At 38.1% G+C, this 23468-nt stretch overlaps 1 protein-coding gene across 2 annotated transcripts in view; it reads left to right on the top strand.

Annotated features, from left to right (window-relative positions):
- Positions 1-19806, top strand: part of AP1G1 (adaptor related protein complex 1 subunit gamma 1) — a 73419-nt gene extending 53613 nt beyond the window's left edge. For both annotated transcript variants that reach the window (XM_057711134.1, XM_057711133.1), the window contains exons 14-23: positions 4644-4766; positions 4937-5026; positions 5636-5763; positions 6574-6678; positions 7352-7493; positions 7686-7812; positions 11586-11693; positions 11814-11974; positions 14592-14690; positions 15606-19806. In XM_057711134.1, coding sequence (XP_057567117.1) covers positions 4644-4766; positions 4937-5026; positions 5636-5763; positions 6574-6678; positions 7352-7493; positions 7686-7812; positions 11586-11693; positions 11814-11974; positions 14592-14690; positions 15606-15707 — 1185 coding nt within the window. In that variant the 3' untranslated portion in view covers positions 15708-19806. The remainder of the gene's footprint in view (positions 1-4643; positions 4767-4936; positions 5027-5635; positions 5764-6573; positions 6679-7351; positions 7494-7685; positions 7813-11585; positions 11694-11813; positions 11975-14591; positions 14691-15605) is intronic.
- Positions 19807-23468: the final 3662 nt, after the last annotated feature.

Here is a 23468-nt window from a genome sequence, read left to right as displayed (position 1 = left end):
CATATACTAAGTGCTGAATGTGTCGATTAATGAGACAAACAGAGCCCTTGTTCTCGTGAAGCTTATGTTCTAGTGGGAGAGATAGGAAATTCATGGGGAAATATATAACACTCTCTTGTCAGGCAAGGGAAAATGCTCTGAAAAATACTAAAGTAGCATAAGGGACTATAATGATGGCAGAGGAGGATGGAATATGGGGCAATGGGCTAGGTATCTTAGGTAGAATAGTCAGGGTAGGTCACTCAGAGGAGGTAACATTTAAGTAGAGAACTTGATGAAATGAGGAGATGTGCAAAGATTTGGGGGAAGAGTGTACAAATCAGAGGAAACAGTAAGTGTTGCAAAGCCCTAGGATAGCAACAAGCTTGACCTGTTTGGAGAGCATCAAGAAGGTCACTGAAGCCAGTAGAGGGAGAGAGGCAAAGAATGGCAATCTTAGATTGATGCAGGGGCTAAATTCTACAAGGCCTCACAGGAGTTAGGATTTTATTTTAAATATAGGAAATCATTGGAAAGTTTTGAATGGCTAAATTTATTCTGGATTTTAAATTACAGTTTTATAAGATATTCTTTCTTTGGTAATCTTTCAGAATTTTGGAGCTTCTCTGTTTATTAGAGATTTAAGAGTAAAAATGAAAATGTAGTGGCATAACTATGTATGTCTAATTATGTCACCAGAAGTAAAAAAAACATCAACAAATTTGACCACATTAAAATTTAAAACTTGTATAGCAAAAGGAAAACAAAAATCTACAGAGTTAAAAGGCAAATGACAATTAGGGGGAAAACCATTGTAACATATGACAGTGTGTTAATATTTTTAATATATAAATAATTTATGATTAACAGAAACAATCAAGTACTCTAATGGAAAAACTGGTATTTGAACAGGCATTTGACAAAAGAAGAAATGGCTAGTTAACATTCAAAAATTCTCTTGCTCTTCTTTGTTTGTTTTTGTTTTTCCTTTTAGAAAGAGTTTTATTGAAATATAATTGACATGCAATAAACTGCATAATTTAAAGTGTACAATTTGATTTTTTTTATTATTCATCTATTTTATACATATTAATTTTATATGTCAATCCCAATCTCCCAATTCATCCCATCCCAACCCCCCCCCCCCCCCGCCACTTTCCCCCCTTGGTGTCCATATGTTTGTTCTCTACATCTGTATCTCTTTCTGCCTTACGAACTGGTTGATCTGTACCATTTTTCTAGATTCCACATATATGTGTTAATATACGATACATGTTTTTCTCTTTCTGACTTACTTTACTCTGTATGACAGTCTCTAGGTCCATCCATGTCTCTACAAATGACCCAATTTCATTTTCATGGCCGAGTAATATTCCATTGTGTATATGCACCACATCTTTTTTTTTAAATAAATAAATTTATTTATTTATTTATTTATTTATTTATTGGCTGCATTGGATCTTAGTTGCTGTGCGCAGGCTTTCTGTAGTTGCGGAAAGTGGGGGCTACTCTTCCTTGCGGTGTGCAGGCTTCTCGTTGAGGTGGCTTATCTTGTTGCAGAGCATGGGCTTTAGGTGCGTGGGCTTCAGAAGTTGCAGAGCGTGGGCTCATTAGTTGTGGCTCATAGGCTCTAGAGCTCCGGCTCAGTAGTTGTGGCACATGGGCTTAGTTGCTCAGTGGCATGTGGGATCCTCCTGGACTGGAGATTGAACCCATGTCCCCTGCATCGGCAGGCAGATTCTTTTTTTTTTTTTTTTTTAAATAAATTTATTTATTTATTTTATTGGCTGTGTTGGGTCTTTTTTGCTGTGTGCAGGCTTTCTTTTTACTTGCAGTAAGTGGGGGCTGCTCTTCGTTGTGGTGCGCGGGCTCCTCATTGAGGGGGCTTATCTTGTTGCAGGGCATGGGCTCTAGGTGTGTGGGCTTCAGTAGTTGCAGCACATGGGCTCAACAGTTGTGGCTCACGGGCTTAGTTGCTCCACAGCATGTGGGATCTTCCTGGAGCAGGGATTGAACCCATGTCCCCTGCATTGGCAGGCGGATTCTCAACCACTGCGTCACCTAGGAAGCCCTGGCAGGCAGATTCTTAACCACTGTGCTACCAGGGAAGCCTACGTACCACATCATCTTTATCCATTCATCTGTTGGTGGACATTTAGGTTGCTTCCATGACCTGGCTGTTGTAAATAGTGCTGCAGTGAACATTGGGTGCGTGTGTCTCTCTGAGTTATGATTTTCTCTAAAAATACCCTTACTCTTAAAGAGATAGTAAATTAAATAAAAATGAGATGTCATTTTTCACTTGTCATACTTTTTAATCTAATTCCTAGTGCTAATTAGAAAATAGAGAAACAGACAGTAGTTTTCACTTATGTGGGTTTAAATGGTGCCATCTTTCCAGAGTACAGTTTGGTAGCATTTAGCAAAAGTCTTAGTTTATACCTTTTAATTTATTAATTCTGCTTTTAGGACTTTCTCTTAGAAAAATAAAAGGACATTGTACAAAAATATGTATACAAAAGTGTTCATCCTAATCTTATTTATAATAGGGGAAAACTGGAAACAACTAGGGTCATGGGTTAAGTAAATTATGAAACATCTGTAAGAGAGAATGATACCATTAAAATTTTTTAAATTTTAATTAGTTTACCTACAGTGAATTAATTTTATAAATGTTTAAGTTAATAAATATACTTAATAATTGGGAAATTAAATTCTAACAAAAGATATAATGAACCAGGACACATTCAGAGCAACGAAAAGTTAGAGCTCCTGAAGAAATGTTTATCAAAATCAAAATCTTTTTAAACAAATGCTCCAACTTTTCATTTTTCCAATCAATTTATGTTCCCTTATTGTATGATCATATGTTTTTTTTCTTCAGCCTATTGATGTACTAGGTTACATTAATTGATTTTTTAAAAAAATTATTTACTTATTTTGAATACTGAACCAGCCTTCCATGTCTAGAATAAATCCCACATGGTTGTGGTGTATAGTTTTTTTTAATACATTGTTGTATTTGATTTGCTAATATTTTTAAAGGATATTTGCATCTGTGTGCGTGAGAGATATTGGTCTATAGTTTTCTGTTCCTGATATTTTCTTTGACCCTTATGTTATTTAGTAGTGTGTTGTTTAATCTGCAGATATTTGGGGACTTTTCAGCTATCTTTGTATCACTTATTTCTAGTTTAATTTTGTATGATTTCTATTCTTTTAAATTTAAGATATTTTTAACGGCCCAGAATGTGATCTGTCTTGATGATTGTTCTATGTGAGCCTGAGATGAACGTGTATTCTGCTGTTGTTGAATGACTCTGTCTATAAGTGCCAGATCATGTTGATGCTTTCTCTTATTTAAAAACTCTGCTTTTTCCTGTTAGGGAAGAATGTAAATATCTAAGTCACACCACTAATCACCTTTCCTTTTTGACTATTTCCCCAAATTTCTCCTTCTGTCTTCGTGTTTCTTAATAGGAGTAGGTTTCCCAGCCACCTGGGATTTTTTTCTTTGTCTTTTTCCTCTCCGAAGTACACATGGGTAGGCCTGGTCTCAGTCTTGTAAATCAAATCAACTCTTCTGTCCAGTAATGGGAGATTGACCAAGGTGGACTGATATTAGGCACAGGTTGCACTGTTTGTATGTCCTGTGCAGCCTGGTTATCATCATGCTCTGATAAGGCCAAAATTCAGTTTCCCCAGAGGCGAAATAGCTTTATTTTGTTTCTGTGGTTGTAAATCTCAGAGTCCACGAGTCAAGAGGACCCTAAAGAGATCAGTTTTGGTTTTTTGTTTTTGTTTTTAAAGTGTGGATAATTAAATACAAAATACTTCCCATTCCTGGGACTACTTATTGGTTCTATAATATTTATAACCTTGTGTTTTTAAAGGAGTGTGATGTTTTAAATAAACTCAGGTTTTTTTTTACAGTTACTGTTTATTTCAGTCTTATCTTATTTAACAAGCCCCTTTGAACCATTCGTGTACACTCCTTTCTCCGTCCCCCAGAGGAATGTGACTACTGTAGCTAGCTCATATGATTTTACCTGTGTTGGGGAGTTGTGGGAAGGGAGAGGTGGTTGTAATTAAGTTCCCAGTGAATGTACTTCTTAAATTTTTGTAATCATAGACCTTATCTGTTTTGAGTAGAAAAGGCCTTTCTTAAATTTTAAACCTTTATATATATTTTTTACTTTGAACAAAGAGAAGACTTTATTTTTTATAAAATCTTAAAACTTAGAATATTCATTTAAATAAGACTTAGAGTGGGGAGGGATGAATTGGGAGATTGGGATTGACATATACAGACTACTGTGTATAAAATAGATAACTAATAAGGACCTACTGTAGAGCACAGGAAACTCTACTCATTGCTCTGTAATGGCCTATATGGAAAAAGAATCTAAAAAAAGAGTGGTTATATGTATAACTGATTCACTTTGCTGTATACCTGAAACTAACACAACATTGTAAATCAACTGTACTCCAATAAAAATAAAAAAAGACTTTGAAGTTTGAGCTGCTTATGAACATGAGAATTGGAAACAACTTTACCTTTGAGGGTGTTTTGTGGTAGTCTCCTTTGAACAACAACAGTACTAGCTAACATTTCTTATCATTACTGTATGCTTCTAGGGGTAACTGTCCTCATTTCCTTTTAGGCAGGAAGCTATGTTCGTGATGATGCAGTTCCCAACTTGATCCAGTTAATAACGAATAGCTTGGAGATGCATGCCTATACTGTCCAGCGCTTGTACAAAGCAATTCTTGGTGATTATTCTCAGGTAAGTACTTTACTTTAGGGGGGAGTTTCCCCTTTATTTTCCTGATATGCTCTTATTGCTATCACTCTAGAGGTGCCTCAGTTTTGACCTTTATGGTTAGATGACCTGTGATTTGTATTAATCCTTTAAAGGACTGAAATCTTTGACAAATGGTAACTTTCTTTTCACAGCAACCTTTGGTGCAAGTAGCTGCATGGTGTATAGGTGAATATGGAGATCTTCTTGTATCTGGCCAGTGTGAAGAGGAAGAGCCTATTCAGGTACCCTTTGTCACTCTTGTTTAGGAGGGGGAAAATAGTGTTTTTGATTTCAAGAGAATAGTGTTTAATGAGTTGAGAGTGATTCCTTGAAAACCTTTTAAAGAAGCAATTCTAGAATTGAATTGGAAAACCTGCTGATTTGTGAGTTGGACTTATTAGGCCATTGTGAGATTTTAAAACCACCTTTGAGACTTACTCCCCACCCCATCAGACTGACTTACATTGTTTCTCTTACCCTCTGGCTGATAAGAAATGAGAGTGTATCCATGTTTCCATTTGCTCATTAAAGGACTGGATTTCAGAGACCCTTGTGGCAACAACACTTGGACTCTATGTATCTTTTCCCTTCCTTCCTCTACTTCTGCCTTTTAAAGTTATAAAATGCCTCTCAGCCCCAGGTGGGTATTTTCCACCCTTTTTTGCCTCCATCCTACCTGCTTCAGGTTGAAGGGTTAGGTTGGACAGTTACCCTGGCAAAGCACTGATTGTGTTATAAGCCCTGGTAGTGATGGCAGCGTTGTCTTTCTGGTGGCATCCTGTGACTTGATATCAGATGTAGATATTGACAGTTAAAATTCATCTTACGTTGTCTTTTTTTTTTCTCCCCAGGTAACAGAGGATGAAGTGTTGGATATTTTAGAAAGTGTCCTAATCTCTAATATGTCCACCTCTGTGACACGAGGTTATGCCCTCACTGCCATTATGAAGCTTTCTACTCGATTCACCTGTACTGTAAAGTGAGTATGGAGAATAAGTAGGGTGAACACGTTGTTTTGTAATTTTTAAAAACTTTATTATTATGGAAGATTTCAAGCAAAGGCAAAAGTAGAATAGTAAAATCAATTGCATATACCTATTACTCCTCTGTAACAGTCATCATTTACGGTTAATCCTTATTTTATCTATACTTTGCTCCCTGTCATCCCCCCCGTCCCGCTATTGCTTATTTTGAAGGTAAAAAATAATGTTTTTAAAATCAGGTTTCTTTTGCCTGTTTTATTTAAAGTAGCAACATTTATTTTCCCATAAAAGGGTTCTGGTTTATTATAACATTTTGAGATGTCTCAATAGGAAGAAACTCATGAAGGTTTTGGTGTTTAAATCTTTAAATTTTGCGCCTTTTTTTTTTTTTTTTTTTACTATTTTGAATAAAATTCAATTCTTGGATAAGTTTCCCAGCCAAGCATATTTAAACTTAGTTCTCTTAGACCTTCTGCTTTAAAGTTTTTAAAGAAGAGAATGAACACTATAAATTTATTCTTTTGTAGCAAATTAATAATTGGTACTTTTGTCTAGCAAATTTTAGGGTATGAGATATTTAACAGATGAAATCTAGCATTATAGCTAGAATAAGTATGATGATCTTGAGCTATATGTCAGATGAATGAACATAGAGGAAAAGTATGTTTTTGAAAAGTTATGTACATTAAGAAAAGTTGAGCATTTCAAAATTTTAACCAGAAACCTCTGTTTTAAATGTTATTCTCTCTGCTTGTTTATGAACTTTCTTTTGGGTATTTGAATTTGTTTGTCATTTTATCCCAAAGCCGAATTAAGAAAGTGGTTTCCATCTATGGAAGCAGCATTGATGTGGAACTCCAGCAGAGGGCAGTAGAATATAATGCACTTTTTAAGAAATATGACCATATGAGGTAAGTAAAAGAAACTAAACAATACACGTGCCTCTTAGCATCCAAAACAAATTGTCATTATAAACCTGTGAAGGAAATTCATCCCTCATGCTTTATTAGCCTGACTTCATAACCCTATTTAGTTCTTTTGGGCTGCTTCTGTTTTGTCCATCTTCTCTTCTGCCTAGCCTCTAAAGAAATAAGTGAACTGTGTTCTTTTAATTCCCTTCTTCCCTTTCTTTTGGTAGAGAAAGTTTGCTTCATTTTCTGTTTTATTTGGTGAAGAAGTGGGAGTTGTTTTTTTCTTGGGAGAATCTCATTCAGATATCATTACTGTTAACATTTTGGTGTGTGTCATCTTTTTTCCCCCTTTTATGCAGTATCTTCCTGATTGGAAACTGCTATACATACTTATTTACCTTTCTTTCATTCCAATTTCTCTATCACTGAGAATTCCCAGTCTCTCGGGATTTAGATGGACAGTTTGTCCATTCAAGGTTTCTTGCCTGCCCTTAATCCAGCCAGGAATTTAGGTCATATATTCTTGTAATCCAGCTTTTTATTTTAGTGTACGTGTTGGGACGTGGGGAGGGAGATGTCTCTCCATATTTGGCTCCAGTATAGTTACAGAGATTGTTTTGGGTGCGGAATCTAGGTTAACTGCCTAGAATTTAACCACTTCAGATGATTCCAGGTCTGCCCTGCTTGAGAGAATGCCTGTCATGGAAAAAGTGACCACAAATGGCCCTACTGAGATTGTGCAGACAAACGGAGAGACAGAACCAGCTCCTCTAGAGACCAAGCCACCACCCTCTGGGCCGCAGCCCACCAGCCAGGTAGCTTTTCCCTTGCCTATCTGGGGATCCTCACGATCTTATGGTTCCTTAGATCCTGTCTCTCAGTTGATTCCCTTCAGTGTTCCTGGATTGGTTGATGGTTCTCTTCTTTATTTTTAAGTGTTGAAAGGGTTTTGCATTAGACATAGATTAGACAGTGACTAATGAATAAGATATTATTTCCTTGTTTAGGCCAATGATTTATTGGATTTGTTGGGAGGAAATGACATAACACCTGTTATTCCAACTGCACCTACAAGCAAACCAGCTTCTGCTGGTGGAGAACTTCTTGATTTGCTGGGAGACATCAACCTTACAGGTGAGGCCAGACTAGAGTTATTTCATGCTTGGTTAAGGATAAGGGCCTTAGGGAAAAACCACACTGAACATAGCCTTTCTATCTAGCAGATGAAACAGTTGAAGATGGGAGGGGCTGAGTGAAAAGCAAAAGTCTTCACAACATCTGGGTTATGTTGCTATACTAGTACTTTAGAGATAATTCATAGGGATTCCTTAAAGTCTCATTTTTAATTTTTGGAGAATAAAGTACTTATAGCATTTTAAGGTAGAAAGGACTGTCTCAGGGTAGAAAAGAAATACATTACTTTTTCTAAGTTTCTTTCTACTCATGGTTCGTTTCCAAGAGCTGTGGCCATTTGTAGAGTGTGGAGAGATGTCAACCTGTTTTCCTCCTTCTCTCTCTCCTTGGTATTAAAGCAATGGAAGGAGAAAATCATCCATGGTTTTAATATTCAAACATAACTTTTCATTTGGGAATATCTTTTCTTATTTTATTTATATGTAGTAGACATTTGTAATTAATGTGTTCAGAGATACTGTGAGCACAAGAGTTCAAGAGAGTCCAAGAGTTATCACCGTAGCATGTAATTTCTATCTTAAGTGACTTCTTTAAAAGCATAATGGAGAGTTACAGCATACATGACTTTAAGCAGAAAACAGCCATGGGATAAGGATGTTGAATGCTCATCTAGACTGGCTATCACAGGCTAAATGAGTTTTTTCCTAACATAGCAGTCTCCTAGAACTTATGGTTTACGTTTATGTCTTAACAGAATTTCAAGATGTTACTTGTCATGTATTTAAAGCCATTCACAAATAGTCCATTTCAAATCCTGAGATACCAAAACTTTCCTGGATGTATGGAAAAACAAAAACAATCCCATGTTTAAAACATAGTGTATGGGGAATTCCCTGGCAGTCCAGTGGTTAGGACTCCACGCTTTCAATGCCGAGGGCCCAGGTTCAATCCCTGGTCAGGGAACTAGGATTCCACAAGCTGTGCGGCATGGCCAAAACAAACAAACAAACAAACAAACCGTAGTGTATAGATTATATGTTTTACTTATTAACATATTAGCGTTTCCATGTTATAATCGTCACAATAATAATTTTAAGTGGTTGTCTAGTATTTCATTAAAAGTTTGAACCATTATTTATTCACTTCCTTGCTATTGGGCATTTTGTTTGTTTCCAGATTTTTCTTATCATAACTGATGCCTCAGCAAATATCATTATTGCATAAATTTGTCCAAACTTATTTTGGGTTTACATTATTAGGCTAAGTTAAGTTAGGATTAATCTTTCTGAATTTGTTTAAAATAAGAATGATAAATACTTACCATCATAGGGTATTATGAGGAGTAGTGACTTAGTTTTATGCATGACACATAGTAGGCTCTTGGTATATGTTATTTATCTTTTCCTCAATGTATATGGCCATAAGTTTCACCATATAGTCATGAATATTATATATTATCTTTTTAAAAAAGCCAAAACAGTTGAAAGATTGACCCTATCATTTTCTTAACTTTTATTTTTTCAGTCAAGGGAATGTTTTATATTTATCCATATTTGCATTATACATGAATTTCCTTTCTGCACGTTCCTTTTGTATCCTTTAACTCATTTATCATGGGGTCTTAATGTTTTGCTTTTGTTCTTTCTTGTTTTTCTAGTGTTACATGAAAAAGTAAAATGATAAAATGTTAAAAAGTCTAGATTTTCCTTTCCTTACTCATAATGTGTTTAAGCATGTTTACCCATTTTCTTTACTTTTTTAAGTAAAAAAATTTCAAGTTCTAGATTTTTTAAGCCATCATTACAGTCATATCCTAATGCACAGTAATTTAAAATCAGTAGAAATTAGGAAATAAATTTAGTATGTGCTTTTAGAGGAATTGGAGCAGTGAGTTTCTGTTGTTTTGCAAAACTACCTCCGTTACAGGAGGGAAAAAGCTAAAATTTGAGAGACTTAGGGACCTATATGTTGCCTTTGTGTCTTGGGTAGCCTGTGATTTTCCATGGGAACACATTTCTAAAATTGTTTTGAAAATGGAAATTGTGAGAAATTTACTAGATTAGATTTATAAAAACTAGGATAACTGTATGAATATTTGTTTGTATTCTTCATTGGTAACCTGCTTGACTGCACATCCTGTGGTGTCCATGTTTGTTGTAGCTCTTTGTGCTTTGCTTAGCCATATGTTTTTCTACCTTCCTTGCTAAATTTTAGTATGTGATTTTTTTTTAGTGTAAGTTAATTCAGCCTTTCTGTATTTCATTCTGTGAATTTTTTAAATAGTGTGCTTTCAGTTAATTTTGTAAGTGGTTTGAAATCTATTTAAGCATAAAATGCATTCTCTTTCTTTTGCTGAATATCTTATGCCTTTTCTTAGAATCGGGATTTCTGTTAGTTCATGGTCATGTTATATCACTTGACCTCCTTAACTTGTTCTTATTTGGAAGGATCAAATAAATATGATAATCTGATGATTTCTTTCCCCCACTCCACACCACCTCTCCCAGGGTGGGTGTGTGGGTGTGTGTGTGTGTGTGTGTGTGTGTTAAAATTTTACTATGCAGTATTTAACATCTATAAAATTCAATAAATGCCTTGATCTACTTTGCTTGTAAAATAAAATGTTGATGTTCCCTGTGTACTGCCCCCTTATCTCCTTCCCTCTTGATCCCAGAGGTAACTAGTATCTATTCTAAAATAGTGTTAGCTTTGGTGTTTACCATTCTTGTATATTTCTAGAATGATACAGTATATAGTATTGTTTTGCCATTTTTTGCCTTTTTAGAACTGGTATCCAACCAAATGTATACTTTTTGTACCTTGCTTGTTTTGCTAAACATTGTATTTGTGAATAATCCATGTTAAGTGTATTTCTTTTTTTTTTTTAAGATTCATTTATTATTTGTTTACTTATTTTTGGCTGCATTGGGTCTTCGTCGCTACGCATGGGCTTTCTCTAGTTGTGGGTGAGCTGGGGCTACTCTTCTTTGCAGTATGCGGGCTTCTTGTTGCAGTGGCTTCTCTTGTTGCAGAGCATGGGCTCTAGGCACACGGGCTTCAGTAGTTGCAGCATGCAGGCTCAGTAGTTGTTGTGCACAGGCTTAGTTGCTCCCCGGCTTGTGGGATCTTCCTAGACCAGGGCTCGAACCCGTGTCCCCTGCATTGGGGGGCGGATTCTTAACCACTGCGCCACCAGGGAAGTCCCCATGTTAAGTGTATTTCTAGTGCATTCACATTTTTACTGCTGTATATGTATAGTATTTTATTTTGTCAGTGTACCACAATTTACTTACCCATTATTTTGATGATGGACATTTTGATTGTTTCCAGAATTTCATTGTTAGAAATTGTCCTGCTATGCACACTTTTCGTACATGTCTACCTGTGTAAATATGCAAGAGTTAAAGCATTTCTTCTTCTGTGAATTCTGTGAATTGCTTGTTCATTTCTCTTACCATTTTTAAATTGGATTATCTTTTTTCTTTATTGATTTGTGGAAGGTGTTTATAGTTCTAGATACTCATCCATTTGTTATTTTGTAGCATACATTTTCTTCTGCCTTTGGTCAGATTTTTTATGGTATTTTTTAATGAATAGAAGTTACTTTAAAGTATTTGAATTTTTAGTTCTTTATTTTTATGGTTTATGCTTGTTGCATCTTGTTTAAGGCATCCTTCCCTTAATTTGAGATCATGATGATTTTCTTCCATGTTTTCTTGGTGAGATTTGTCATCCTGGCTGAGACTGACTTAACTTTGGGATGTTTCATTTAGGTGCTCCAGCTGCTGCTCCTGTCCCTGCCTCAGTCCCACAGATATCCCAGCCCCCCTTCTTGTTGGATGGGCTTTCATCACAGCCTCTCTTCAATGACATTGCTACAGGTACGATTACTGGTGTTATCATCATTAGAGCAGGGAGAGGTAGTTTTTGAAGAAAGGAAGTAATAGTTTTGCAGGCATTAGGCAGAGCACAATTAGACTGATTTTCTTGTGCTTTCCCAGGCATCCCCTCCATCACGGCATACAGTAAGAATGGCTTGAAGATAGAATTCACCTTTGAACGGTCAAACACCAACCCCAGTGTCACAGTGATAACGATACAGGCCTCCAACAGCACAGAGCTGGACATGACGGACTTTGTTTTCCAGGCTGCAGTACCAAAGGTACTATAATTGTCTTCTTGGCCTTTATCCTTGAATTAAAAATTGGCTGATTATTTTTTATGCATTTGGTAAGGGCTGTATTTTAATGTTTAGAGATTAAACTAAATTTGTAGATTTAAGTCAAATTAACAGTAATGTAACTATTATGGTTCATTGAAGCATGTCATTTTTAATGAATACTTTTTGCTTAGTCATAAATAGTCTCACAGTTAGTATTGTAGGATAAAGGAAGGGCAGCCTAGTAATAGTGACAGAGCAGAATTCTACAAAGTGGTTCGTTAATGCTCAGGGCATTAACGATAGGCTAGGTTGGGGTTCTGTAATACAGTTGTAAAGATCTAAAAAACACAAATTCTAACGTGGAATTAAAGTTCAATCAAGATGAGTGACTTCATGTATTTGGTATTCTCTTCTAGTCACTGGCTCAGAATTAGAAGTTTTTGCCTCTTGATAATGTGAGAGAAACATTCCTCCTTCATTAACATCTAGTTTACTGTTGATGCAATGACTGCTTATTTTTGTAAATTGAAGTTTTGTTTATACCAAATCTTCATTTGAGTGTTTATGTGCATTGTTGAATAGTGAAAAGTTTTGAAAAAGAAAATTTAGAATGAAGAGTGATCAAAATTTTTCTGTAAAAGACGAAATAGTAAGTATTTTAGGCTATATGCTGTTACAGTGCCAAAACTGCCATGGGCGATATATAAAGGTGTGTGGCTCTGTTCCAGTAAAACACTGGCAGAAAAGGTGTTGGTTCATTCTTGGCCCATGGACCATATTTTACCAACCCCTGAGATAGATTAGGCTAATCTAATCTTTTCAGTGACATGTGAAGTATGACATTCAGACGACACAACTTTGGAAATTGAAGACCTTTTATTTGTGGTTGCTGCTCACTTTGCAAGCTTATTAACTTGCATTTTTAGGAATCGGAATAATATAGATGCTTTAGAAGCAGTAGAGTTAGTGGTTTCTATACTAGTTATATGACATTACTTGAGGCTACTTAAGCTCTATGCCTGAGTTTCTTCCTTTGCAAAGGGGGTGTGTCATCATATCTACTTCATAGGGTTCCTTTGAGGAATAAATGAGTTTTATGTGCCAAGTATGGTTTTAAGCACTTTTCATGTGTTCCATGCTCAGTAAATGTTAGGCGCTACAAGTTAGGGTTTTTTACTTGCTACTTTAGGCAGCTGTTCTAGCAACATACTGTCTCTGCTTTAAAGTATGGCCTTATTCTTGGTGCTGTCCTATACAATACCTATTTGCATATCATGGTGTGTCTTAAGTTTCAAAATGTTGTATTTCGTGAATTCTGCTAATACTGTTTTTACTTTTCATTATTTCTGAAGTTGAGGTACATTTTAAAATTGATGCCCTTGTAATGGTTTCATTGGCAGTCTATGTTCTTTCTCAGTGATATGTAAAATAATGATGTGAATTACAATCGATGGTATCTAACACTTAATGAAATAAATGTAAATAAATGAATTATATTTTAGCTTACGTAATTTATCTTCACAGTAGGCTTATGAGTAGGTCCCAACTTAGTAAGTCTGTGCATTGATATTAAATCTCTACTCGTGTAATTTTGGGCCTTAGAGAAGACCAGGCAGACCCACGGACCTCCCTCCCTTCCTTCTTCTTTCCTTCCCTCTCTTTCTTTCGTTGATCCTTCTCTCTTTTCTCTCCCTCTATCCGCTTCTTTCTCTCTCCCCCTCTTCTCTTCTTTCTCTTTCTCTCTCTCTCATTCTCCTCTCTCTGTAATATTTTAGGAGACTAAACTTTCAGGAATTTTTTTTCTAATCCTAGTCTGTAAAATAGCTACATACATAGCATATTGTGCTAACTATGACTTACATGTCTTGCTCATAGCACTTTTATCTTGCTTCCCTGTAAACAAACAAACAAAATCCACCAGTACTCAACAAATTATGATGTTTGGCTTTTCCAGGTCTTTTGCTTATGGGTTAGTTCTGCACATAATTTTTCTGTTAGGGCTTTGTGTCCCCAGTGTTGAGATCCTGATGTGTTCCACATGCGTATTAACAAGCTGGTTTTTTTTCAGCCTTTCCTTCATCTCTGTCCTGTAGGAGTTAGCCTTGACACATTCCAGATTATATAGGCTTTAGAAAACAAAGGTTCAAGTCTCTGATCCCAACCATCCAAATACACAAAAGCATGAAGGCCTGTAGTTGGTGACTAGTGTGTTGGCTTACTACTTTTAGAAAGCTATTCATTTCTTTCTAGTTTTTTTTAGCCACAGGTACCCGTTTTTTTGTTGTTATTGTTTTTTTTTTTTTACCTACGGAGTTGATTAGTTACTATTAAGTGAGGCTGCCAGAACAAGAGTTGGTTACCTTTTGAAATGTGGTAGGCTAAAGTTGCTTCTACCAGAAAGAAGAGTGTGCTCATTGCTAGAAACAATGGCATTTTATAAGTACCATGAAGTGATGGCCCACATACTGTGAATTGCTGCTATCTGGAAAACAGATAGAATTTAGTAGTAGGTAAATCCGTTAATTGAACCATGATCTGTGTGTCTGACTTTATTTGTTGACATCTCTGACATGGTATTAAGTGTATTTTTCTGAAGAGTGCCCTTTGCTTCCCCCAGACATTCCAGCTGCAGCTTCTGTCTCCTAGCAGCAGCATTGTCCCAGCATTTAATACGGGGACCATCACACAAGTCATTAAAGTTCTGAACCCACAGAAGGTAAGTAACACGTTTGAAGACATTGTCTGAGCAAGGTGTAAGCATATTCCCTGAAATAAAGTTTGCTTTGTTTCCTAAAGGTTTTTCTGACTCATAGCAGAAAAGAAATCTATTAAAATGTCTGGTCTAACCTCCTTGTTCTTTTGTAGATAATAAGTGAAGCCCAGACACACAGAATGGTTTAGTGCCATCTTATTAAAATGCCCGTTTAGGGGACTTTACCGGTGGTCCAGTGGTTAGGACTTCGCCTTCCAGTGCGGGGGGGGGGGGGGGGGGGGGGGGGGCGGGGGGGGGGCGGGCGGTGCAGTGCGGGTTTGATCCCTGGTTTGGAAGCTGAGATCCTACATGCCTCACAGCCAAAATACTAAAACATAAGCCAGAAGCAATATTGTAACAAATTCAATAAAGACTTTAAAAATGGTCTACATCATCAACAACAACAAAATCTTTAAAATGCTATTTAAAGATTTCTCTCTTTAGAGGTTTAAAGGTCTAATTTTTTGCATGGGGAGGGGAACAAAGCAACCAGTACATCTGAATGTAGAGCATAAGATGAGTGCGTTTACCTCATTTTTCTGGAAAATTGGATACAAGTGTTGAATCTTTGTGAAAAGCACTTAGCGAATGTTACTATGAAAATACTCCTGAGTGGTTCTGTCCTGTTAATGTGGTTCTAGGATTGAAGCCAACAGTGCGTTCTGGAGATGCATTTTTCTCTACTTGACTGCATGATGTTGGCTAATAGCTAGAGTACTAGGTGGTTTTTGATGTTGTTGATGTTTGCCTGTGTGTCATTTTTAAGAGACAGTTCTGCTCATTTGTATTGTCTAAGATTAATTAAAAGTCTATTTGTAGACTGTACAGATTGTAGAGATTTTATTTCAGTGTGTAATTTTTTATTCTCTCTTCTCACAGCAACAGCTGCGAATGCGGATCAAGCTCACATATAATCACAAGGGTTCAGCAATGCAAGATCTAGCAGAGGTGAACAACTTTCCCCCTCAGTCCTGGCAATGAGGGTCTAGCACCATTCTCATTCTTATCCCACTCAATCAAAGGAACTCTGGGAAGGAGGTTGTAATCGCTGGCAAGTCCCCCCCCAACTGTACCATGGGCATGAGGAGCTGAAGAGAACTGTTGAGGAGGATTTTCCTAAAGTTATTGCTGACCTTGAAGCGTTGTTAAAGACTAATCTCCTCTCCTCCACTGTTGAGGCCGGCTGCTTCTGGAGGCTACTTTGCACTCTTCCTCCTCTTCTCCTTTTTCCGCACTTCTCCACCCCTCCTACATTTACAGCCAGAGTCAACATTCCCTGAGCCCCTGAGGAAATAAGCAGCTGGTCTGGAGGAGAGGACTGGAATCCATGACAAGAAAACACTCACTCTGTGTCTGCAGCAAAGAGTTGCTCCTTCTTTCTACTGTGTTTCTTTGTGGACTGGGCGAGGTGGGGTATTTATTCCTCACTAGCTGAGTTAGCATCTTCAGGCGCTTTTTACATCTGGCATTCAGAACGGAAATGTAACAGCGGACATGAGGGAGCCCTGCCTTTTTCTACTGGTTCCCCCAATGTTTGAAAGAGGCATTTGGCTCCCGGTAGCCTTTTCTGTGCATTGCTGTGTACACACAGACACACACATGTATGTATGTTTGTTACCAAGAACTGGTCAGACCTTGAGAGGTTATTTGTAAACACTGGACGGATGCAGTTAAAAGAGCTTTGGTTGAGATTTGGCATGAAGGATATGGTGCTCTATTTGTAATAGATACTTCCAAGGCTCTTCCAGCCCCCCTTTCTCTCCATTCTTTAGCTGTAGTCATGAATACTTTCCATGATTTTCAAAATTGATACCGCTTCAAGTGCAAAGTGGACAACTTACAAAAGATATATTAATAGTCATTAATGCCCCTATTCCCACCACAAATTTTAAAGTTTCTCCTAAACCCGTAACTTGCCTGATAAACTATGGTACATGGGTGGAAAGAGGAGTTTGCCACTTTTAAAGTACAGACTCCTTAACGAAAGAACCTTTGCCCATAGGAAGAGTGAGTATCTGACTCACTCTAGAGCATATTGGAGTCATCTTCTCCATTACTCCAAACCTCCCATTTTATTTCGCGAGCCTGGCTTGGACCTTGGCATTCTGTTTGAGTTCCTTCTTCTAACTGGAACATTTGTGTTGTATCTGTAACACTGGCACTGAAATAAAGACCACACAGTTAAAGAAATCTTTCCTATATTGTACTTTATGGTGTTGGAATGAGGCCTTGTAGCTTCCTTACCTGCTGTGTGAGAGGAAGTCTTGTGGACACCATAGGGTAGGAATATCCTTTCCTGAGTCTGAGAAGTTGCTCTCTCTCGAGAGGCCAACCTCATGAATATCTGCATCAAAGACTTGAGATCTGGAGCTTTTTAAACTAGTGAGAGTGCTGAGTACTTTTAGAAAGGACCCTCATGTTATCAGACCTTAACATTAAGTTGCTGGCATGAGGTAAAGTGACTCTCCTGTGGCATGTGTTGAATGTACTGTGTATGTTCAGGTGCACAGGCACCATGTCTGATGTACGAAAGAAAAGGAAAAGTCAGGCCCACCTTGCTCTTAAAATATTTGCAAACGTTACTGTATTGAGTACAGTATAAGGACTACTTTGGCTTTGGTCTTAAAACTGGCTACAGATATCCATTTTTTTCCCCTCCATTTCACCAAGCCTTTACTTAAAATCTTCAGTGTCTTGTCAAATCTAGCTCTGTATCAGATGCTAGGCTATTCCTAACATTTGACAAATTGGAGTTGAACTAAAGGCTCCAAAGGGGGAACTTTCTGGTCTTATTTTAGTATATAAGAGCAAGATTTGCTGAAACTTACTCTGCTGGGTAAATGGTTGACTGAGTCAAGAACAGGATGTTACCTTGTGCATATTTTTCAGTAAAGTAAGTGTGGACTAGTGTATGTTTCAAACAACTGCTCTACCTGTGTGATGAAAAATAGCCTTTAAAGGTTTCTTTGCAGACTGATTTCGTTGGATGGATACTTAATGCTGTGAAACGTGATAGGATTAACATAATATTGGTGGATTTCTTGAATAGAATTTGTCTAACATTCCTCTTTGTGGTTGAGGCTTTATTTTCTCTCTCACGTTTATAGTTAACCAGCTCAAGTTTCTTTAGTTGAACTGATTTAAATCTCAGAAATCTGAAGATCATGCTGTGAGACAGTGCTAGCTCAAGAGGCTGGAAAGGGTCTACTTTAGGAACAAAGTGTCTCCTTGGGTGAATGTAGTTTTGAGGTAGAATTATGTGATCATCCATGGCTTTGTCTAGACAGAGTAAAAATCATGGCCTTAACACAAAGGGTGCTGCGTAGAATCTAAAATGATTCCAGTGAGTGAACCTGAGTACCATACTGAAGGACTAGCAGCCAGATAACTGCCTAGAATACTGATGGGTGTGAAGACTGTTGCAAGTGATTGGATCTTTGAAAGCTTCAGTGTGCCTTAGTTTCTAGGATCAGAATCCATACTCCTCTCACTTGGCCATACTGCTAAAGGAGAAATCTCTTCATTTCTATGAATACTTGCACATTTCAGTTATTTCTTTCCCTAGTATAACCGTTCAAGAGGGAGCAAATTTGGTTAGATTTACAACTTCAGAACCGTTGTGAGGAAAGGGGGTTTTTCATGGCTTTTTTAAAATAACTCCAGGGTGATAAGCAGTGAGCGTACACACACTTACTTGGACAATTTGACTTGCCCTTTTACCTCATTTTTCCCCCTCTTCCAGAGTAGTTTTTATTCTATACTCCCTCCCTACCCCCACAGAAATCCTAAGGGAGAATTCATCTAAGTAATTTCAAAAAACTGTAGGAAGGGTGCTCTACCCGAGAAGCTTCTCCCGCAATGCTCCGGTGCTGTTACCTTGAGATGATTTGGACAGCCATGGAATGTTTCATGCTGTGTATAGTGATCATCTGTTCATTTTAAGGTCTTTCTCATTTAAAGAAACATTCCTCAGTGTAACATTTGGGCGGGGGGTTGGGGGGGATTCTTCCCTCGTTAGGTTAAAGATGCGGTTCGTGTCCCATGTTTGTCCCATTTATGTAAGGAAACTGTCCAGCACTAACGGTTTGAATATTTCCATCTACTATATAACATGCTTTCCATTTTTATGTTCTACGGGTTGGAAATTAGGAGATACTGTTTTTGAGGTTCAACTTCATTATCTTCTGCATTGAAAAACATTTGGGCTATGAGAACTAGGGGAAGGAAAGTTTGAATGTGTGTGTTTTTTTCTAGTAAATGTATTTTATCCACGTTGTCCTAAATAGAGAGAGCTAGAGAGCAAAAAGTGGATATTCACAAACTTTGTGATTGGTGGAGAGGTGGTACGTGTCTGTGCACTCAGGAGTTTGGGAATGGGGAGGATCACTGAAGAGAGCCTTACTCAGAAAGTCCTAAAGTTTAAAACACTTTGACCAGCTCTGGCTCAGGAGTGTGGGGCTGCTTGTAGAACTGGAAGTGAATAACTCTTTTTCAAGCAATAGCAGTGAGTGGGTCCCATCTACAGGGTTCCGGCACCTGGAACGCTCAAACAGAAGAAAAGGCTGAAGCAGCTTACACAGTTGCTTCTTGAAATTCCACGAGGCTGATTCTGGCTTCAAGATGGAGCATTGGAGTTTTTTTTCATTTTTGTTTTTGTTTTTGGAACCTGCTGTTGCGCTCTGTGTGTTTTGTTTTTGTTTTCTCTTTGGGGGCCTCATGGGAAAGAGCTTCTGAACTCTTTCCTTTGTGAACTCCCACTGTGTCCCTGTATAGTCCCTTTTCTTTCATAATGTTGTAAGTTACATTTTCATTAAGCCCCATCACATCTTCTTTACTGTAAAAATATTAAAAGGCTGTTTCCAAGTGGGACAGCAATGAAGTTCTAATTATTGCAGACATATTTTTGAGATGTAAAAAAAAATTTAAAATTAAATGATAAGTCTTAGAGGCGAGTGAGGAATAAAATGGATGTAAACATTTACATGGGATGCATTAGAATTCTGCTGTGTGTATTGTCTTTTGGTTGAAACAAATTATGAACAGTGACTAATAATAAAAAGTCAATACTCAATGATTTAAATTTTGCTTCCTCGCTTCTTACAAGTGCATTAGAGAAGCCTTGGATGAGTTCTTATTCCAGAGCTTTAAGCTAAACTTACTGACCTGTTAATGTTCCTTTTACACAGAAATCTCACCAAGAGAGGAATTTGAACAAATTTAAAAAAACAACTTCTAGTTACAGACAGTGAAAGGTGCAATTGGAAATTTTATCTAGTGATTGTCTCCATGCTGATCTTCTCCACATCGGTGAATTCTCAAACAAGGCAAAAAAGTCACGTCAGGATGAAATGTATATTAGAGGTGGTCATGGGCTTTTAGTTATAAGCTTCTATTTGTGACTTGTTCAAGTTTATCTGTGACTAAGAAGAGGAAGGGCTTGACCAGCCAAGTGAATTTTGTTTCATCATCTGTTTTATATGAACTGTTCCATAGAAGTGAGACTGGTTGAAAGTTGGGAGCGTATGTGTTCTAGTACTCAGATGATCCCTGACAGTCCCTTGATTGAGAAGGGGAGGGTATAATAGTTAGTCCTCTTAATTGAGAAGTAGAGAGAAGTAGGTCTGAGCAATTATCTAGTTTATTCAGAAGTGCCCTTTGGTGCTGTTTGATAAGTGACATTTCTATAATCTTTCCTTATATGTAGCTTACTTAAAATTTATCTTTGTTTCTAATATTAAATTTACTTGACACCTTCATCTCCATGTAATGAGATGAAAATATAAAAGCTACAATAGAAAATGTTAGCTAGTAATAGACTCCAGACATTTACTTAACAATACAATGAATAGTGTTCAGATTTAAATTTCTATCCAGAAAGACCAAATTAATTTTTATCACTTTTTTAAAAGTATTTTTCATGCTATTTCCTTCCCTAGTTTAATTGTCCCCATATTCAAAAATACAAAAAAAAATTCAAGGAAAAAAAATCCTTCAAACCTGGAAGCCAGGTAAACACCTGTTTATTTGAAACTAAAATAAGAACTATCTAAATCTGCTCAACCTATGGTAGGAATAACAAAGGATTTAGGCCTAAAGATGACTTGTGATCATCAAAGGAGTGGGAGCTAGTTCTAAAGGAGCGAATGTAATAAGCTTTTATGTCCCCCCACCAAAATCTGATAGACATGAATTCTCTTTCTCCAGACCTTCTTTCCATTTTGTAGTGAGGATTAGGAAGAGCTCCTGGGATAAAGGAGTGTGTGTGTGTCCCTCCCCAACCCCTTCCAGGTGGAGAGAGAGAGGTATGCACAGCTGCTTATAGGAAGGATACAGAGAGGAGGGAGTCTAATGACATCTCTGTCTCTTGGCTTGATTCAAACAGTGACTTTGGTAATGATGAACCTGCAGTGAGGGCAGATGGGTTTTTGCACAAAAAAAACCCAGAGGAATTTATTTTTAGGGTTAGCCTCAGCTGTTTACCATTTCCAGAAATTGTAGTTACATAACTCTTGGCATACATAATGTACACTACCTTGAACTGGGGGAGAACATGAATGTGTGACCTTTGAAAGAGTATGAGATGTTAATGGCAATACATGATTTGAAAAGAAAACTCAGAATCAACTTGTTGTCACCACTTAACTGAATTGGGTCTTAAACCATGGAGACCTTCAAAGAGAGCTGCATCATAAATTATCCCCTGCAACACCGGGGCTCACAGCTTTATTTTTGTTCTCTTTGAAAGAGGTACTATGGGTTGTTGAAGAAGTAGTAAATAAATAACATAGCATATGCTTATATTCTGAATTGATGCCACTATCCCATTAATTAAAAAACAAAATCATCTACCACTGCTGTACACCAGCATGAACTCAAATGCTGATCCTGGAGCAAGATCCTTCTACTTCAGGTGATAAACTAATAAAGAGCTTCTGCTCATGAGATCTAGACAAGGCAATGTGTAATACCTCAAGAAACAGGCTTTTAGAAACACTTAATTCTGAACCACATTTTCATTCTTTCCTCTCTGCCCTTGGTCAAGTCCACTTCTGTTTTCCATAGTGGTGCTTATGCCTTACATACCAGTGTTCTTGCTGGAAGAAGTTAGCCAATAAGCACTGAAATAGGAATCCAACTACTTTGAGTAGCTTTCTTGAAAGTAATTTCAGGGTAGAAGGAAAAGCCAAAAGGTAAACAACTTTAGAGCTTTTTTTCATTTTACACCAGACTCACAGAGACATCATTTTAAATTTACTAAAATGAGACAAAGAAATGAAGATGACTGGAGATTGGAATTTTGGTATATACAAAGTAACTCATGTGAAGGGAGAAAGTAGTGACCAAACTTTTATAGAAGAAATAATTTATACAGACTCAGAATCTTTGTAAGAGTCAAATTTTGTCTTGGAATTTACAATATCTATAAATGGATACATATCTGAGAAGAGGGGAACAGACTGCACTATTAGATCCCAAACTCTTCTGTACGAAACCTACAATTAAAAAATTCTTAACATATAGTTGGTCTGGACTAGGCATGCTGACACAATAGGTGATACCATTTATACCAATTATTCAAAGCATAAGAAATTGTTTTTTCTGCTTTTTCCTTAGAAGTTGCTTGAAGATTCAACCCCTGTGTAGGAGAGGAAGACCTAAAAATCTAGAGGTCTAAAAGGTTTCCTAGGAAAATTTAGAGTAGAATTAACAAGATGAGGACTCTGAGGAATTGAGGATATCTTAAATTTGGAAATTCAGAATAATAGTGACTACTGGGAATCACTACTGTGTCAAGCATTTTGCATGCATTTGCAAAATCATCATAATAACTACTAGACAGACGAATTTCTATTTCACAGCCAAGAACCGAAGGCTTAGATCAAGTAACTAGAACAAGGGTATAGATCTAATAAGAGGTAGAGCTGTCATTTGGAATCAGGCTGTCCGATTCGGCCTACTGGTCGTCACAAAACTCACTGCGGGAACTGAAAGAAAATAATAAAAATCTTCTTAATTAGAACTGCAAATAATAAAATGGTTTACAGACCAGACCACATCTCTGCTCGAAGCAGAGAACAATATTCTGATAATTTTACTACACGAGGAGAAAGGGAATTACAATGTGGCTGGGAGGTGAGATGCTATTTTGTACATGAGGTGGAGGTCGAATTTGCTGAGGAAGGCCCTGAGCATCTCTAATAAGGAAGAGAAAGGGCCTTGCTGAGGTGAGTATTCTCAGCAATTCGTTCAATGGCTTTGCACGTGAGGGTGACAGGCCAGTTCTGAAATAGAGAGGGAGCGTCTGGGAAAGGCAAGTTACAAGAACCACCCTCTGCGGAGGGCAGCATCCTCCCGTCACTATTGACAGGTGCAGACCCCCTCCCCGCCCCGCCCCTCCCCGCCCCGCCCCTTGTCCAGCCCGTACTTCGGGGGCGGGGACAGCAGCAAATAATCCTCCCTGCGCCTCAGGCCTTCAAACCGAGGGCGGCCAACAGCGGACTCCCAGCCCTGCGGTGGCGCCGGGCTCCCCCCGCAGGGTCCGCGGCCGCCCTCCCACTGGCTTGCGGCTCGCAGCGCCCCGGCGCCCCGGGCCCGCAGCTAAGTAGGGCCAGCCTGCCGGGCGGTGGGAGGGGCGGGGCCCGGGGCGGGGCCGGCGGGCTGCGGGGGGGCGGGGCCCGGGGTGGGGCCGGCCGGGCTGCGGGAGGGGCGGGGCCGCAGGCTGTTCGCGCGCGCGGCCGAGGC

Source organism: Hippopotamus amphibius, chromosome 16 (genome assembly GCF_030028045.1).
Source record: "Hippopotamus amphibius kiboko isolate mHipAmp2 chromosome 16, mHipAmp2.hap2, whole genome shotgun sequence".
Classification (NCBI taxonomy): domain Eukaryota; kingdom Metazoa; phylum Chordata; class Mammalia; order Artiodactyla; family Hippopotamidae; genus Hippopotamus; species Hippopotamus amphibius.
The sequence above is the reverse complement of the archived record's forward strand: the minus strand, read 5'-3'. Positions and strand labels throughout refer to the sequence as shown.